Source organism: Dama dama, chromosome 9, assembly GCF_033118175.1.
Source record: "Dama dama isolate Ldn47 chromosome 9, ASM3311817v1, whole genome shotgun sequence".
Classification (NCBI taxonomy): Eukaryota; Metazoa; Chordata; class Mammalia; order Artiodactyla; family Cervidae; genus Dama; species Dama dama.
In genome coordinates this window covers 32,042,158-32,061,985 of record NC_083689.1, presented here as the reverse complement: position 1 = coordinate 32,061,985, position 19,828 = coordinate 32,042,158, and the positions used below count along the sequence as shown (strand labels likewise).

The following is a 19,828-nucleotide window of genomic DNA, read 5'->3' as shown; positions in this document are numbered from 1 at the left end:
CATAGTTCTTCCTCCTGCAGCCTCTATACACAGAGGTGGCCAAGGGAAGAGGCCATGGGAGGAAATAGATGCCTGGAGACAGAGGGCAGGGCAGAGTCGGCGTGTGCCACAGAGAAATCCACAAACTGCTGGGATACAACATATGACTAATGGTATGTTACCAACAAACCATGCAGTGCAGAGCTTTCTCTATAAAGACCCTATCCTTTGTCGATCTTTATTCTGAAGGAGCAGAACCCAAAAGAAAGATGTTTGCAGAGACAGAAACACGAGTGATTTCAATTCCTTCCAGTTCAGACTGGATGCTTGACAGACTAATTTTCTCCCCTGGGTGTTTGAATTCCTCAGATCTAAAAGTCTCTTTAACTTCTTTCACTGGGGGAAGAAAAAAAGCTGTAAAATGTCATGCTAGACATAAGCCGGAGTGAAATCTAAAGCTCGCTCCCTCCAGAGCAAAGCTCGCCACCAGGCAAGGCCTCAGCCACAAGCTCTCTTGGGAACACCACTTCACTTGCACACCTGCCTTCTCAGGCTGGACCATTTTGATATTTACTACATGAGGAAGGTCCTATTCCCTTTTCTGTCTAGGACAGGACCCTGGATATTGACTCTGCAAGCTACTCATTTTACTTAAAATCTCATGCCTTTTGTCATCAAATGTCACTGAGCCCAAAGTTGGGACAGGTCACGAAGGAGGGGCTCCACTGGCTGGGAACCAGTCCACCTGTTGGGAAAGTGATTAAGCAGTTACTGTCTGCTAGTGTATTAAAAATGCCTGCATGCTTTGACTCAGCAATTCTCCTTGAAAACTGCTGCTAGCCTAGTAACTGCACATCCATAAAACAATACAAAAACTCCATGCACAAAGATGACAGTTATCTAAGGAGTTGAAGGCAGTGTAAATAGTTACCATGAGAGAAACTTAGATATTTCATGTCCATACCACATAATTTTATAGCAGTGAAAAATGCATTTTAGAAAGTATTTTAATAACATCAGAAATGCTTATCTTGTAATGTTAAGATTAAAAGAAGAGAAAGGACTATTCAAGAGTATGCTACTGAATGACCTCCATTTTGACATTTAACATTTTAACATTTAATAAAAATGTTTATTAAAAAAAGCTAAGAAAGAAATCAATAAACTGAAATCTTGTCTGAACAATGAGATCATAGATAACTTTTTCGTCTGTATTTTTTCTCCCCCAAACGTCTTAAAATGTATTTCTTTTAAAATAATAAAAAAAATCAAAACTATATTGAAGATATAAATGACTGAAGGGAAGAAGCACGCCAGATAGTTTGTTTCCCCTTTTTTGTGGTGATTAGTTTAATAATAGCAAAGCTGGAAGCTGAAATATAATAAAATATTGTCAGATTTTATAACGGCTTAAAAAAGTCAGTAATAAAGTAATTTCTAGAACTTTATTTTCCAGACTGTGTAGGCCAAACTTAATTTAAAAGGAACATATTCCTGAGTAGAAAGCGACACTATTCAAACTTGTAAACAGGTATCAAGACCAGATCACTTTGTTCTGTGAATTTATTCAACATTCAACAAATATGTATGGTGTATCACTCCGTGCCAGGCGCTGGGGATCCAACAGTGAACAAAACAGATGGGGTTTGTGCACGAAGGAAGCTTATGGCATAATGGGGCTGAAAGGGATGGTTTGTATACAGCAACCCAGCTACGGCTGATTCAATGACTTCTGCCAAAATGAGCTGCTAGACCTACAGAGAATCTCCTATCACTCCATGCTTAAAAATAAAAACTCCAGCTATTATTATCAAATTTAATCCTTCTCTCCAGAGAGTACTTTGTAAGATACACTGGAACTTTTGGGCAGTGACAGAAATCCAGAACACCTAGGAAGAGGTTTGAAGAGGCAAGGGCTCAAAGTCTAACCGCTGTGGGTTCAAATTCCCTCACCAGGTGAATCCCTTTCTAAGTCTCCTCTTTTAAAATATAATGAGTGAGGTCACTTTGGATTTTGTCCTAAGCACTGAAGGAAATCACTGGGAAAGCATGCCCAGGATGATGTCTGGCAGAGAAAAAGTACTCAACAAAAAAGCCTTCCTCTTCTCAATGAAACAGACATATTTACACATTAAAGAAAACAAAAAATCAGATAAGGACAAAGAAGTAAAAATCAGTGAAATGAGGGACTGGGGTAAGTGGGAGTGACTGCTAATGGGCATGGGGTTTCTTGGAGAGTAATGAAAACATTCTAGAATTAACTGTGGTGATAGCGGCACAACGCTGCATACACTAAAAAACCACTAACTTGTACACCCTAAATGGATGGATTCTACATTACGTGACTTATATCTCAATGAAACTGCTTTTTTAAATGTATCCTCTCAATGGAACCTTTTGATACATATGCCCAGATGGGCCAACAGCTATTCTTTGCAACCCATGAGACTGAGTGAATTTTGTAATTAGAAGATAATATTCTTCAGTTCCAAGTCACTATAATGTTAAGACTCACGTTTTCTTACGAACTCCTTCACAGGGAAAAGATACACAAGCATACTAGATAATACCACACACACAACTCTTGAAAGACAACTTCTTAAATCCTTTACTGTATATACCTCAGTCCTAAGAAAAGTTGTTTAAAATATTTTGCATTCTGTATTCACATACAAGACTAAATTTAGATACAATACCAACCAATCAAAAGGGGAAACAAAATGCCTTCAGAACAGTGAGTTTGAAACTTACCACTTCATTACTTAACACCTAATGTCACCACCAAAATACCTATTAAAATAACACAAAAGAACAAATGTTTGGTCCAGAGACATTATGCTAAATCTTACCTAATAGCCGCTTATTTTTCACATTGACAAGAGATGAACTGACTGTGTTACGGCTTTCCAGCAACACACAATCACTCATCATATCCAAATTTTCTCATTATGTCATCAGGAAAGTATAAAACAGATCCAAAAAAGCATAAAGCAAAAAACCCAGGAAAATGGCCCAGACAAGGCTTCCCTGCTCCTATCCTTACTCCTCCTTCTGTCAACATGTCTTTACTGAGCACCTACTATGTGAAGACCTCATCTCCATCTTTACCTTCTGTATTTTTCTGAAAATATTAGTTTTAGTAATCTTTTAAAAAAAAAAGTGATATGAGCTTTGTAGTTGTTTATAATATACCCCATCGAACAATTTCATTTTATTAAAAATTTTTCACCACTGTAAACAGAATAATCAGAGAAAATAAAGATGGCGTATGGTTCAGCAACGGTTTCCCCAGGTGGCTCAGCGATAGAGTCTGCATGCCAAGCAGGAGATGCAGGTTTGATCCCTGGGCTGGGAAAATCCCCTGGAGAAGGAAATGGCAACCCACTCCAGTATTCTTGCCTGGGAAACGTCATGGTCATAACCCGGCAGGCTACAGTCCATGGCATAGCAAAGAGTCAAACATGACTTAGCAACTAAACCACCATCATCATGATAAAGCAAATATATGAACCTGATTTTCTATTTGGGTTGCCTTTTGCATGTGAAAATGAGCAGCACTTGTACATTTTGGAAAGTGCATCCTTTGAGCTGCTCTACCACCAATGGTGATGTATCTTAAGAAACAATCCACACTTTCATTGGCAACCCCCACAGTGAGATGGCCCGGGAAGGTGAGGGTGTGAGCAGAAGTAACTTGTAGGTCTTTCAGCCCCACAAGCCCTCTGAGAAGTTTATGCGAGGATCACATTTGGACCCTTTTTCTCATTTAGCGATTAAACAACTATGCTCACCTACCAAACTCATACCCTGGGGGCTGAGTATCTCCATTGAGTACGGTCCGAGCAGGGAGCATGGCCATCAGCCATCTTAAAGATCCCCCTCACTGCACAGCCTTAATCATCAACTGATATGGCAGGTAATGAAATGCAGAAGTGAAAGTGGGCATCTTACTCCGCTTGTGAGTCAAAGCTGAATTGATAAAATCACTGGTAACTATCTCAAGAAATAGTAATGTTTCAATCATTAAAGTACTAGACCAACTCTGTGTTCAATTACTAAAAATACAAAGTAAACTTGGATTAATACTTAATCTCATGAGTCAAAATTTAAAAAGAAATGTTCTCTTTTCAAAAAGGTTGGTAAGTAAACACTGCAGAATACAAATAGCAATACCAAACATTAGCTCCATCGTCAAAAAAGCAGAGATCATCTGCTTTTTAATAAATTAGCTTGAGGCCCCCTCCCCTGCACATAAAAACACTATCTTTTTGTGACTTTGGAGATGCAGAAAAAGCAGAAGCATTTAAGAACATCTCTATTGGTTTAAAAGAGAATCATTAACTTCTCTAATTAAAACATTAATTCCCAAGATCACTTTTCTTTCTTCAGAAAACACACTGAATATCAGGTGAAGGACCTGATATAAACAAGCATTCTTCCTCTCACACTAGGTGTTTTCTCATAAAAGAAAAGAAAGTGAAGTCGCTCAGTTGTGTCGGACTCTTTGCGACCCCCTGGACTGTAGCCTACCAGACTTCTCTGTCCATGGACTTTTCCAGGCAAAAGTACTGGAGTGGGTTGCCATTTCCTTCCCCAGGAGATCTTCCCGACCCAGGGGTTGAACCCGGGTCTCCCGCAGACACTTTACCATCTGAGCTACCAGGGAAGTCTCTTTTCTCATAAGTCATAATTTTTATTCCTGTTATCCCCTCTGAAAACTCCCAATGTTTTCTGAGTACAATCTTTCATTTGTTACTTTTATCAACTTTCCTTAATACTTGGGTTTCTGAACTATTTAAAAAATAACTCAGCAGGCCACACAGAAATGAAGTCACAGTATCTGGCTTACTGGAGAAAGAAACTAAGGTCTGCCTCACTGTATTAATAACTTAGGATGAGTGATACACCAACTAATTGTTCATTAAGCCCCTCAAAACCTCTGTGGGGTTCATGTTCAGGATCAAAGCTGGGCCCTCTTTCTCATTAGCACAGTCATTAAACAGCTATGCTCACCGGACACACTACGGCATCTTGATAGACATTATCCACCCTGTGAGGTACACAGGGCAGGTGTTTCTGTCCATTTCATACCTGAGAAAATGAGGCAATGATACATGTGACTTCCTTAAAGCGAAAAAGTCAAGCAGCGTGCAAAGGGCCAGGACATCCCCTCTTTCCCTTGAGACAATGGTTCTCATAATTGTTTACACATTAGAAACCCCTGCGGAGAGTTGGAAAAAAATACCAGTGGCAGGTCACCAAATTGCCAGCCCAGACTAAGGGGATGCCTGGGTATCAGTGTGGTTTAAAAGCTCTCCAGGTGATTCACAGGCACAAAGTTGAGAACCATTGATATATAACCTACAGATGTTTAAAAGGCCTTCACTGACAAATAACCAGTTTGCTTTCTCTCACTTCCTTTTCTTCAGGACAGAATGGCAGAGCCATGGTAAACGACAGTCATAACAACGAACAGTGGACCCAGCTGAAAAGTATGTTCTCAGGGAGGGGAAAAAAAATGAACAGTGGACCCAGCTGAAAAGTATGTTCTCAGGGAGGGGGAAAAAAAAAAAACAATAAGAAACAGGATTCAATAATAATCAAAAGGAAAATACAGGCTCAAAATCTAAAAAAAAAAAAAAAGCTCAACACACATGTATTTATACAAAATGCTGTACACACCATGTTTTCTTTGTTTTCCCCCCCAAAAGAGCAAATTTTCAAACAAATAACTATACATTGGCATGTGTGTCCCAAATGTCAGGAATGAAATGCTAAGGAAATTCTTTCTAACATCTGTGAGTGATTTTGTACAATACGTCATTGCTCCTATGCATTCACCTTAAGGAAGAAAGATCAGAGTGGAGTAACTATACATCCAAATGCAGTAATAATTTTTCTCTCCTATTAAGCATGATCTGAAACCCACTAATTATTTCCAGAGGGAACTTCTCTCCTAACACTTTATTCCTGAGTGCAGTTTCTGGCAGTAACACAAGCGGGAAAGTCTATGATTAAAAGAACCCTCCTCAAATGAAGAATTCCAAGCATAAGAAACCATAACGTACCTAGTGGGGATGTCATATTTCAGTTATGCTGCTCCTACCATCTTCCAATGAAATCACAAGAACACTTGATATTCTCCCAAAGACTGCAAATGGGGCCTTTTAAAACTTCTAGGATCTTGGAACAAGCACATACAAACTTCACACATGGGTGAATGCACATAAATTGGGTTTGTGAAAAACACTACCAGAGATACAATATCTTCAAATTGAAAATACCAAGGAAGAGATTTTATTCAACTCAATCTATAACATTAGTCAAAGGCAACTGACAATTTTACAAGTGCTTGATCTGAAACTCTTTGTTAGTGAAACCTAGTACTAGAAAAAAAGAGGCTCACTTTCCCTTCACTTCTCCCCAATCCATCTCTTTTAGCTCTGTCAAATAACTGGCTCCAAATGTGTTTGTTCCGCTTCTCTCTTTGTTTTTCCCAAAAGGGAAAAATTAATGGTCAAGTGGGTTTAATTTTTAAATTGGTACAAGAGTTTTAAACACACTGTACCAAAAAAAAGCAAAAAAAGTGCAAATGGAATGCTCTTGAAAATGGTTACACATTAAACACACATCTTATGACCCAGGTCTCTACTAAGGCAAGTTCTTAAGTTCTATGGAGGTCAGAAGTTTGGTTTATTCAGCAAGAATAACTCTATTAACAGCTCCATCTCCTTGTCACCACAGTAAACATCCACACATTCCAAATCCTGGAGAATGTGAGGCAATTCAGAGGAGGCTGGAGCTGTGGAAGACTCCACTACTCTGCCTGAGAAGCTTCTAAAACTGTCTGCCTGCCATCTGAAGGAAGTCACCCACAGGGATTCAGCGATCACAGAGGATCAGAGAAGGCACAGTGGACTCAGGAGACGGATTTTCAGAGAACGGCAAGGAACTGGGGAGGCGTTATGCATATCAGTTCTAAATACTAATGATAATGAAAGCCCAGAGCATCAGAATTTCTAATCAACATATATACTGCTATTGTTTTCAAACACAGATTTTCTTTTTTTTCTAAATAATCCCATCTTTTACTAAAGTGAAAGTGAAGTCACTCAGTCGTGTCCGACTTTTTGCGACCCCATGGACAGAGGCTTCTCCGTCCATGGGATTTTCCAGGCAAGAGAACCAGAGGCACCAGACTGGGTTCCCATTTCCTTCTCCAGGGGATCTTCCTGACTCAGGGATCAAACCCAGGTCTCCCACATTGCAGGCAGACGCTTTACCCTCAGCCACCAGGGAAGCCCATCTTTTACTAAAGGCCAAGGTTAAAAGTAAAAAATCAGCAGACTCCTAAACAAAGTGAAAAAAAACAAACAAACCACCTAAACTTAGAGCTGTTTCAGAACCACAAAAACCTTCTGGATTTTTAATTTAATTTTACAGCATCTACCATGCAGGAAGGTCACACTGAAGGAACCTGTCCTACCCCACACTGAAATAAATAAAATCATGACGCACCATAAACTGACAGGTGCTAAGTCACAGCTAGGAAAGTGGAAGACAGTGCTTCATCCTAAGGAGTCAGTTATTCAAGTACAAGACAATCTGACTTTCAACCTGATGTAAATGAATCCTTACTCTTTTCAAATCTGTTTTATACCTGAAAATCAGCACCTCCACTAATTAATCTTAATAACGTCTTGAAGTCTTTTCTACGTTTTCTCATGGAGATGCCAGTCTGCAGCCCTTATCCATCACTTCTGCTCTAGGAAAAAAAAAAAATCTAAGGGAAGATCAACCGTGCACAACCCAGAGGCAAGGAAGAAGCCAGCTCCCCACGTGGACCCCCTGCACCAGGCGGGGTCTGAACAGACAAGCAAATGACAGGTTTAATTCCAGCTCCTCTGACACACAGTGTGGTTGTGTAGTACTGATTTAAGTGGCTTTCCAGTTTAAGGTACAAAGAGGGAGAAGACGCAAAACCTCCCACGTTTCTAAAACCAAGAGTAAATTTTAACTGGCAGTTCTGTTTGAGCAAGTAAGAGAGCTCTCCGGATCTGCTGCTTTCATGCCCTCTCATGGCTGCTTCCTATAGAATTCAATCTTGATTTTTCCTTACTGATGCTATCTACCAAATTTTCCGTCTAGTGAGGAAATCCATCCTACAAGAAGAGTAAATTCAATGTAATATGTAGAATCCAAAGATTTTCCTTAGAAGCTTTGTTTTGCCCTCTTGAAACAGCCTGAGCTATTTTTTTGCCTTCTCACAGTTATGCTTGTTTTCAGTCATTTTTACTCTCATTCCCTAGTTTGTCACCATTCTTAACTATTTTCTCCCAACCATTTCTTTCCCAACAATTACCCCCAATATATTGTCCTTTCCCATCCACTCAGCCTCTTCGGCATGTATTTTATTTCTTCTCCTTTGAGTTTCAGCCCCCAGTTCTCCCCCTTGACACAGAGCAATCTATTGATTTTGCATCTCAGGTCCTTCTTGTTACCTTTATCCTTGCTCTGAACTGCTCTCCTAAAAGACAGTGATACTGATAAGGGTCATCTCCTCACTCTTGACCAATCTAGCTCAGAGGAAAAATGTTCCCCCATGTTTTTTACTTTCCTTTGGTCCCCTGGTGTACCCTGGGGCATGCTTCTTCCCCACGGCAAGAAGCACTCCGCAATGGAGCAGTGGAGCTCTCTCCTTCATATTTAGTTTGTATTAATTATCTACTGGCCTCTGTCAAGGACACTGGCCATATGAAACATGCTGAACTTGATGACCATGTACTATGAGATGTGGCCAACCACGTCTGGATCCACTGTCAGTATGACACATATCTGATGTGTACTTCCAGCAGGAATGAGAGATTCACCCAATCTATTTCTCTTGCACCTTGGGTCTCATGACTAATGGACAGCACTTGCCAGAGGGCCTGCTGCTGAACTGGTGGACCAGGAAGGTGCTATGTCTCCAGCCACAGAAAAGAACTGACCGACGCAACTGCAGCTTACACCTTGGACCTTGGCTTCATTAACTGTGAGCAACAACTGGCCACCGTCAATTCACAGCAATGGCCCTTGCTAAATGTAGGAACACTGGCTCGATTCAGAAGGTAAATATAAGCCTCAGCAACACAAAAACAAATACACCTCAAGACAGATCAGTTGGCAAACCAAGAACAAAATGAACTCGAGATCTGTTGCCCGTTCTAATTTTCATGATACCTCCTAGGAGACAGGGTAACCTTCACTCTGCTTCTCAGAGTCCTTCCAAGTTAAAGGACTTAAAGTGGAGAACCACTTAGACAGACACCAGACTGCTCCTGAATGAATGTAAAAGCAGCCACGAACAAAAACAGAAACACAGCTCTTATTTCAACAAAAATCAAGAGCGCATCAAAACCACTTTTCTTTCCTCTCTGAATACCACAAAGCAAATCCCCATTACAGGTAGACACAGAGACATCACTGGGAAGAGGACATGAGGGAATAGATAAAAATAAATTGTATTTACCTTCTTCCGTTTCATGCCACACGATCCCTTCCAAATTCACACTGGTTCCGGGTTCACAGGGCCCAAGACACTCTGGCTCTGTCACTACGCCAACTTCACACGTATTGACACCCACGGAACGAGTCCGAACCAAGAGCTGTTCAACCGGTGCTGCAATATTGGATGAAGATGGGGGAAAGTAGGAGGGCAGAAGCTGAGGCGTGAGACTGCTGGCAATCGGTGGCGGAGGTGCTGGCACTGTAAACAGGGGGTCAACCTGAAAGACAGACAGGCTTACTGCAGCGGCGCTACGTGCTTGGAGCTCTTTTCAATGCAATCTGTTTACATCACTTCCAGAATACATCACCATTCCAAATTCTATTTGCAATTATAATATGCTTTGAGTGTGCTTTTAATGGTGCCAAAATACAAAGTAGAAGAGAAATAAGCATTTTCATTTTTCATGACATACACAGTAAACATTGGAGCTCTAGCTTCTTGGGTTACAGACAGGCCTTTGGGGTCCTTATAAATTCACCAATTGACAATCTTTAGCCTCAAGAGACGTGAAGGAAATATGCTTTGCAAAATGAAGACTATTTCCCACTTGTCATGAAACTGTATTTTCAACATAACAATATTTTCCAAAGGAGAAACTCCAATAAATATCCATATAGGCATCACTGGACATTTAAGCATAAGAGATGGATTAAAATTGTTTTCAAAGTACTTTATAAACTATAATGAATTCAATCACTACTAAAATAGATTAACTTACTCTGCCAAACATATAAAATCATAAACTTGATTACACACACAGAAACACAGAAACTGGATATTATTAGCATATATTAGGCATCAACTTTTAACTAAGTGTTCTACTGCAAAGTTTGACAGCGTTCATAGAAATGGAGAAATACCCATAAATGCATGTGCTCAACAGAATCTGAGCTCCTCCATGCACAAGTCCTTTAGTGCTTCAGCCTGTAAAGATCCCTGATGATTTTGATCAGGACTTAGCAACTCCATGTTCAGGAAAGAGAAATGTCAGCCAAAACGAGACCCTGTGGTGCACCTGCTCCCTTGCACCCCAATCCTGAGGACAACAGCAAAGGTGTTCTTCACCATAAAAAATGTAGGAGTCAGGCCACTAATGAAGCCAAAAGCTACATATGTACTAAGTAGGTAGGTCGCCAACAGACTCATCCATTCCTTCCACCCATTGTAACAACTGTTGGGACTGCTACAGAAAAGCTCTGGCTGACAGGTTGTCACATGTAAAGAGCCAAACGCACAACATCTCTGCATAGGATTCCAGATCACCTGTGTCCTCAGGCTGCATAGAGACGTCACTGACATACAAGAGATGATATTTTATATGTCTTATCAGTTGGACTGACATGAGAGATGTGTAAAAAGGATACAGAGAAAGCTCTTCTGGTAAAATCCCATCTTAGTCTGTTCATATATTCTCAGTTAACATTTGTAAGAAATCAACATTTTATACAGACATAATAGTGCATAGTCTTTGTTCTTTTTTAAACAAAACACACACACAGAGTGTTTTTCAAGAGAAGTCATATGAGGAAGTGTGCTCCTCCTTCAACAGCTGAAGCAGTCATCTGTGTGGGCTTCTTGTTCATATGACTGGAGGAGCTATTTCTACAGTTTGCATTTCACTAAAATGATACAGCGACGTTCACTTGCCTGAGTGATCCAAGATGCGACAGAACAGCCCTTCATCCAACTGCACACTAAAGAAAGTTAATTTCCTGCTCTCCAAGCTGCCATAAAACTCCTTTTGCTCCATGCTTTTTATTGTTCTTCATTCTTGATCATAGAGCCCGAGAAAGGAAAGCATTTAACAGCCCCAAGCCCCAGATCTGGTGATTTATGCTTTCGTGTAAATGCAGCTTAATGTGGATCAAAGTTCACACTGATAGTTTCTATTTTAAAACTGAGCTGACAAATGAAGAAAGGGGTTCAGAGGAAGAAAATTTAAGGGGGGTGGGGGAAGCCAGTGCAACCCTGTAGTCTTTATTACAACTAAAAGGATTGCATGAGACTGAAGTCACTTTCTAGAATTTAAAAGAAGAAAAAAAAAAAAAGACCAAAGAAAATTATAAACCAGTTACTGCACATTTTTTTGTGTGATTCCCAACAAACTCTTAATTTGTATAGTTAGTTGTAAATTGACTGTAATTTGGTGCGACACATATAAACTGAAAAAACAAAATGGAACAACATTCTCAAAATAGTCTTCCTATCCTTGATCGACAGCATACATTAATTCTAAAAGAACAAATACAGCCTCAGTTAGATAAACAAGGTTGAATAAAATAAAAGAGGTGAGGTGTCTCGGAGAGTACCAGCTCTCTAATTTTGAAGCTTAGGATGCGTGGAAAAACATGTACAAAAGAAGTTGTAGGGATTGGGTGAGTGGACAACAAGACTTTGGCCCCACTCCCACGCTAAGTAAGCCTGTGACTTGTGAGAGCCATTTAACCTCACTGAGGCCCATGTTCTTCAACTGGAAAATGTATTTTCTTGCCTTCTAATAATGATGATGAATCCTATCACAACACAATTTCTAGATTAAATCTCTATTTCTGTATAACTCTGCTTATGAATATATTTGCATGGAGATACATACATACTCACATACTCTTTAGGATATTTATGTAATTCCAAAGATAAAGCTTCTAAAGAATCTAGACGGCTTGATGGGAGAGGCCACGGTATCCTAGGCCTACTGGCAAGTTAACTGTGTTTATTTCCATTAACACAATTCAAAAGCAATGAAAAGAGTTCAGCTGATGATACATATAGAAGGGACCTTGGAGCCCTGTGCACACTTGTTTTAAAATGAGAAAACTAAGATTCAGAGAAGTTTGACTATAAATATGAACATAATCATAAAAGTCCCCCAATGTAATAACAGTCTAAAACTCTTAAACTTGACAGGAAAACTCAACAGGTTATATGGTTTTATAGGTTAAGCTCTTTGACTTACACAAGTGAATTTCTTTTAGTTTTTCCACTGAACTCGCTTCCTCAATGCAGCTCAAAACCCCCATTCCCTTAGTCTTGATTATCATTATGAGAGTAGAAAAGCAAACTTTTCTCCCTTGAGATTTCAGGATTTGGAGTGGAAAACAAAGACCATCCATGAGGGCCCTGCTCTCCCAGAGCTTACCAACTGGAAAGGGGGTGGGGAATTACAGCCACTCTCAGAGGAGTTTTAGTTGGCAGGTATGCCAGTTTTAAAAACATTTTCTTTTTGCCAACACAAAAAATTAGGGAGAAGTCTGAATTTCCACTCTCTCGTACGTAATAATTGGATCATGCGCTATGCTGGGCCCACATTGCTCGTGGCATCAACTGACAGGGCTGAGCTTCCCTCAGCCTGCAGTGACCTGCCCAGGCATAAGCCGCTGAGTTTGCATTTCCAGCTTTTTGAGACAACCACAGAATGTTCTAGCTAGGAGGTCATCTAAGCCAGCGTACTCATTCTAGAGAAAACCAGGGCCCGTATCTGTGAAAGGGCAATAATTTATCTCTAGTGGCAGCCCGGGTGACCATAGAAGAGCAGCATCCTCTAAGAAGGACCTTTATAAAGGAGGTTCAACATACACTGGGAGGTGAAAGAGGCATGGGGGAAATAATTTAGAGTTTGGTCATCTCTTTGCACTAGTGAACACCCCCAGTGGGACATGTTCTCCCAAAAAAGGAATTGGTTCTTGTGTATTTCATGGTGTCTAATACACAGCCATGTGAGGCTACACACAGCGAGGGTTTTGAAAGTTGTTTTTGCCTTATACAAAAGGTCAACTTTCACTGTCCCCTGATTTCTCAGGTCATTCACTCCTACACTGAAACACCCAGTGAGGCTCTTTAAGAGCAGCAACAGTTCCTACGAGAGTGTCTGGAAAGGAGGCAATGTACACTTGGACTTGGGTAATGACAAACCTCAGGCTGTTCTGGGTTCAAATTCTGATCCTGGAGGTACTTGCTTGTGTGGGATTCTGAGCAAATGACCTTGCTATTCTAGGGTTCAGTGTCCGGATCTAAGAAATGGGAGTACAAATAATGATTATCCACAGAGGGTCGCAGTGAAGATGAAGACTCAACGAGATAACTCATGCCCAGTCAAAGCTTGGCATGGCACTTAGCTCAGTAAACAACGGCTTAGGAAAAGAAAAAAAAAAAAAAGTCCCTGGTCTGATATTACAGTTCTCTAACCCTGCATGCACTCTTACAAAGCTCCTTTTTATATCCTACTATGTTTAACATAAATCTATAATCCTCTCCAAATGCATGGTTAAGTGCGGTTAAAGTGTGTTAAAAGTATAAGAAAAAAGGCTTAACCCTGAGAAGCTCAGCCTGAGGAAATACTGCTCCCTTCATGCACGGGCATCTGGCAGTCGTCCACCGGCTTAATCCAGCCCCGTTTTACAGCAGGCCCTGATGAGTTCTCCACTTCTGCAGAATCTCCTTCCACTCATCTCTTGCTGGACCTCTTTTTTGTGTGTGCTATGCTCCCCTCAAAGTTTCCTTTTATTCACCTCAAATTGATCACATGTCCACCCAATAAATAATCACTAACACACCTGCTGTGTGCCAAGACTGCAGCAACAATCAAACGGTCATACAAATCCAGCAAAATTGCAAGTGTCGCTGCAGCACTTCACGTAAGGGGCTATCCAGGGTGACCCGAGTGTGAAAACCAGCATGTATTAGACAGTGCGGGGCAGAGATCAGCCTCTGTAGCTGCAGTCCATGTCAACCTTTAGCAACAGAACCCTGGGCAAGTGGCCTGATCTTTCTGGGACTCAGTAGTTTCATCTGTAAAATGGAAACAACACCTGACTACTAAGGTGACTAGTACCCAAGATCACACAAAATGACGTTAGCCCAGGGCATGCGGTACTGAATAGCCCTCAATAAATAAATGCTACTGCCATCATCAATATGATTATTATTATCACAAACATACCTGAGACCTGAACTGAAAAGAAAATGCTAGGTGGTTCAGCCAAATGCTAGGATTTGCTACTCAGAGTAGCATTTATATATACCTTTCGGGAGGGACATACCCTAAAAGAGTATTCCTACCATCTTCCATTTAAAAATCGATAGGGAATTATTAGTCAAATGATACCAATAACTGGACTAAAAGAGGAGGAGGGAGAACTGGCCGGTTTTAGCGATGGTTCCTTTGTCAAAGCTCTTTTCTGTTATCCTGATGGAACACTGACGGGACACTGATGTAATCTACTAGAGCCTGAAAGAGGGAAGCAGCCATCTCCACTGGAGGAAAAAAAAAGACCCATAAGTCTAACAGCTGGTGGTGGCAGCCTGTCAAACTGAGGAAAGTTAATGTCAAGAACAGACGCGCGGCAGTCTCTCACTGTTATTTTTGCATGATTATTCCCAGGTGTTGGTGCACACTGCGCAGTAGCCTGGCTATTTATTACTCGAGAGAGCCTCAGAGCATGGGAGTGGGGGAGCAGAGAGGGGAGAGAGAGGCGGGGAAGAAAAGGTTATTTACACAGATAGCGGCACTTAGGGTGAGTAATCAGAGGACCAGGGGGGGAAAAACAGTCTGCAGAGGGATCCTGGCAATATTTTCTCTGTTCACCTTATTTCAAGAGCTTCCTGAGTGCTGTCGAGCAAGGAAGGCTCCAATGCTGGAGCGTGGCGGGCAGCAGCTCTGCACCACTCGGGCACGGACTGTGGCCACTGGTGACGGCTTCCAGCAGCTGGAAACCGACAAGTGAGCAGAGGTCGCCTGGGCAGGGCTGAGCCGACAAACGGACGGTCAGGTTGGCTCCACTGCGGGGATGGCGAGCACTGCCAGGCAGATGGGAAGTTCACCACCAGGAAACAGGCAAGCCTCAAGGAAAGGTTCCTTCCCTCACCCCGGGGCAGGTCTGAACCTTCACTGGGGAACTTGCCTGGGTTTCTTCCATCTGTTGCCACAAATCTCCATGCTCATCTTGCTCTTAACCCCTCAATCCTGGGATTCTCGGGTCGCCAACAACCAGAGCGGGAATGGTGTTTTATTTTGTTCAGAGTCAATATTTTTACATTCTGTGAGCACACCGGGGCACACTTACTTAATGCTCACGTTTTCTCCATATGCTGGTATTTGGCTGTTTTATGAGATTGCCCACAGTCACCTCTTTAATTTAAAAAGCATTAGACAGAGACGGCACTCCATGTAAGGGAAATCACAGCTCTTTAAAGGTGACCACTGGCGCAGTCCATCACTTTGCATTTTAACTACCCTTTCTGCCAGACATCGTTGCTTCATTAGTAAAGCAAGGGAAGCTTAAAAAATGGTTTCCTTAAGCACCAATCTTTTCCCCAAAACGATTCGTCAAGGGTGAATTTTCATCCTTGTAGGACAAAATTGGAACAACTGCATTTCAGTATTCCTAATTCTGTCTTTCCTACATGTAGTGCAGGCTTTTCTTTCCAGAAACCGTGATCAGGGCAAAGTAAGCTCTACAGCTTGCCGCCAAACAACAAGGGCAAACTCCTTCTAAGGGCCTACTGTACACCAGGCCCCAGATGTTTTCTATCTCCTCTGACACTCATAACATCCCCATTTTATAGAAACAGAAACTGAAGATCTCAGCGAATGAGCTACTTACCCAGAGAGCTGAAATTCAAAGCCAAACCTCAAAGTCTGTGGGCTTTCTTGTAAAACTAGGAACAGTATCAGTCACTCCTGTTTAACACTTATTACACAGGAGGGCTGATACTGTGTATTCCCTCATTCAGTCTTCACAAGGTTGTGACTGAGAGTGCTTAACAGATGAGGAATAAGGAACTTAAACTGAAAAGGTCACTTAGGGTCAGTGGCTGAGCCAGAATTTGAACTCACATTGATCAAACAGCAAAAGAAACTCTTCTCAACATAAAAAAGAGCACAAGGTAGAAAGAGACCTACCTCCCCGGGTAATTTCTGACCCTTTTCTGCATGTTAGAAGCCATGCATCTGATTATTTTCTCAACTCCCACTTTAGGATGGTGCATCTTGGTGTGCCCGAGCAAATACCGCAATTCCTTCAGAAACCTCAACCACAAAACCTTGCAGAGACCATAGCTCAGGTTTTGTTTTGCTGTTGTTATTGTTTTAAATCATCCGGCTCCAAAAGCAAGAGCTATGTACAATGACTGGGAATCACCCTATTATTTTCACTTTCTCATTCCTAGGTATAAAGACCAGAGACCAAATCAAAAGCCAAAGTTCTAGATGATCACACGCTTTTAAAGGCTTAGCCGCTGAACAGGTGGGTAGGGCTCAGCCTCAGGATGGACCAGGGCTCCAGTTCCAAGGCCAGTGGGGTCAAGATGGATGCTTCCATCTCCAACCAGCACTCCAGCCCTGCTGAAGTCACAGAATGCCAGCCCAGGGTCTCTGTGATGCTGCGTGGGGATGGTGGTCAAGGGAAGGTCGCTGACTGTTAAGCGTATTATTCAAGGAGCAACTCCATGTGTGGGTCACAAAGCAGGGGCACAGACAGGCCAGCCACAGGTGTAAACGATATTTTAAACAACAGTGACGACTTTTAACTTCATGCTCTAGACGTGACAATTTTTCAAAGCAAAAGACAAGGCACTGAGTATGGAATGACAGCGTAGGATTAAACTACCCTGGACCTGGTGTCTTAAGCTTTCTGATTGTTTTGAAGCCAAATCAAAATCTCCCCTACAAGGCCCTCCCCCAAGCTGTCCCAGGTTCCCTGGGGAAATGAAGCTGGTGGAGGTAGAGGGGACATAGGGACTCAGCCTTGGGTACTTTTCAGCAACCACAGCAGTTGTTACACACTCAGCCTCATCTGTGTTCTTTGTCAGGGGAGGGAAGGGAACCAATCCTGTCTTATTCCTGAGCCACAGATTCTTCATCTGTTTTAAAAGTTGTCGGTGACACTACTCAGCAACCTAAGCACGTTTTAAATAGCAGTAAATGACCAGTGTTTTTCTATCTTGTGCATAAGGCTTCTCTGATTTCCTCTCACCCTGCCTACTTCCAAAGGCACCTTAAAAAACAAAATTAAGCCACAAAGAAAGGAGGTGGTGATAAAAGTACTTAAAAAAAAAGTCTTCTTGGATTAATCCTTTTCCCTTTATTTTGTACAAAACTAAACCCCTGTGTATACCTCAGATATGCAGATGACACCACCCTTATGGCAGAAAGTAAAGAACTAAAGAGCCTCTTGATGAAAGTGAAAGAGGAGAGTGAAAAAGTTGGCTTAAAACTCAACATTCAGAAACTGAAGATGATGGCATCCGGTCCCATCACTTTATGGCAAATAGATGGGGAAACAGTGGAAATAGTGGCTGACTTTATTTTTTGGGGGCTCCAGAAATCACTGCAGATGGTGACTGCAGCCATGAAATTAAAAGATGCTTGCTCCTTGGAAGAAAAGTTATGAGCAACCTAGACAGCATATTAAAAAGCAGAGACATTACTTTGCCAACAAGGGTCCATCTAGTCAAAGGTATGGTTTTTCCAGTAGTCATGTATGGATATGAGTACTGGACTATAAAGAAAGCTGAGTGCCAAAGAATTCATGCTTTTGAACTGTGGTGTTGGAGAAGACTCTTCTCCACTTGACCTTGCACTGCAAGGAGACCCAACCAGTCAATCCTAGAGGAAATCGGTCCTGAATATTCATTGGAAGGACTGATGCTGAAGCTGAAACTCCAACACTCTGGCCACCTGATGCGAAGAACTGACTCATTTGAAAAGACCCTGATGCTGGGAAAGACTGAAGGCAGGAGGAGAAGGGGACGACAGAGGATGAGATGGTTGGAGATGGCATCACCGACTCAATGGACACAAGTTTGTGTAAGCTTCGGGGGTTGGTGATGGACAAGGAAGCCTGGCATGCTGCAGTCCATGGGGTCACAAAGAGTCGGACATGACTCAGCAACTGAACTGAACTGAAACCCCTATAAAGTTCCACATCAATCCCATTTCTTGCAATTAGATCTGGCCCTTGGTCCTGAAGAGTGGAATTTTTAAAAAAGAAGCCCAGAGGTGAAACTCTGGATTTTGCTCCACGTGGGTGCACCTGGATCAGCGAGCAAATCAATTTCAAAACCCCTGATTACTGAGTATCTCCGCAGATAACTAGCCATTAAAGCATTGCCTGTCTTCGCATGACCCCAATTTCTCCTTGAAATTAATAAAAGGATGGAGGTCTCTAATCCTCAACTATCTCAGGACACAGACATGATTCAATGAAGGGAGAAAGGAGGGGAAATGAAAGAAAGAAAAGCCTGTTGGGAGTGGGGGGGGGGAGGGGAGGATAATCACCTTATTCCTAATCCTCTAACCAACAGCACTTCTTTATAGTAGAAAATCTCACCTGCAACCACCGAAACATAGTCTTTTCAAGGAATATTTTGGACATTTCAACTATAAACACAATACATGCTGGTCATAACAAGTTCAATGGCAAGGAGTCAAACCTTATGAGAACTAAGATGCTTCATGGAAAGTGTCAAACCCCCTTTCCACAGCACGTTGGGCCAGTTGTCACTTCTTGCCCCACATACTATTTTGGTACCATTCCCTCCCTGAAAAAACGAAAGACTACTCACATAAATTCAGGTCTAGGACACTCAGCATCAACCTCTTATCTCTCATCCTTCCTTTCATAACTCCCAAACACTGATTCAAAGGTGCCATCACTCTCTTAACGCAAGCTTTAAAATTTTAATTTTGTATCAGATCAAACTCAGTAAAGCTCTCCATAGCTCATCACAGAGATGGACAGACAGAAAGAAATCATGCCGCTCCCCAGCCATCTTCATACCCATCTTTAAGGACACCTTGCAGACATTTTTTTTTTAACATCCATTCTTATTTTGGCTCTATGGAAAGACAAGAGTGGCCTTTCTCATCTGATTCTGTAGACTAAAGAAACTAAATTCTTAAGAGGTAAGTGGCTCAGTGGTAAAGAATTTGCCCATCAGTGCAGGAGATATGGTTTCGATCCCTGGGTCAGGAAGATGCCCTGAAGGAGGAAATGGCAACCTGCTCCAGTATTCTTGCCAGGAAAATTCCATGGGCAGAGAAGTCTGGCGGGCCACAGTCCATGGGGGCCACAAAGATTCAGACACAACGGAACACAACAGCACACAGCAAGGTCAGGAGCCAAACAAGAGGCCACAGGCTGTCCCAGTGAGGGCTGCTGTGCCCTCCACCAAGCTCTGTACCATAACTCAAACTTTCAAAGTTCTCTTCTCAGAGAACCTTCCCCACCCCCACAAAGGAGTTTCCCACAGGCCCAGAATTCTGTTTTCCCTCCTGAGAACAGAGCAGACTTTAAAAGCCCA

At 41.9% G+C, this 19,828-nt stretch overlaps 1 protein-coding gene across 5 annotated transcripts in view; it reads right to left on the bottom strand.

The window, feature by feature from the left end:
• The window catches only part of ZNF608 (zinc finger protein 608), a 105,169-nt gene that overhangs the window by 48,668 nt on the left and 36,673 nt on the right, over window positions 1-19,828 (bottom strand). For 4 of the 5 annotated variants that reach the window (XM_061150896.1, XM_061150894.1, XM_061150895.1 and 1 more), the window contains one exon: window positions 9,491-9,746. In XM_061150896.1, the coding sequence (XP_061006879.1) occupies window positions 9,491-9,746 (256 nt within the window). Of the gene's footprint in view, window positions 1-9,490; window positions 9,747-11,176; window positions 11,300-19,828 lie in introns of those variants that run through there. The other variant, XM_061150897.1, reaches the window with a different exon arrangement.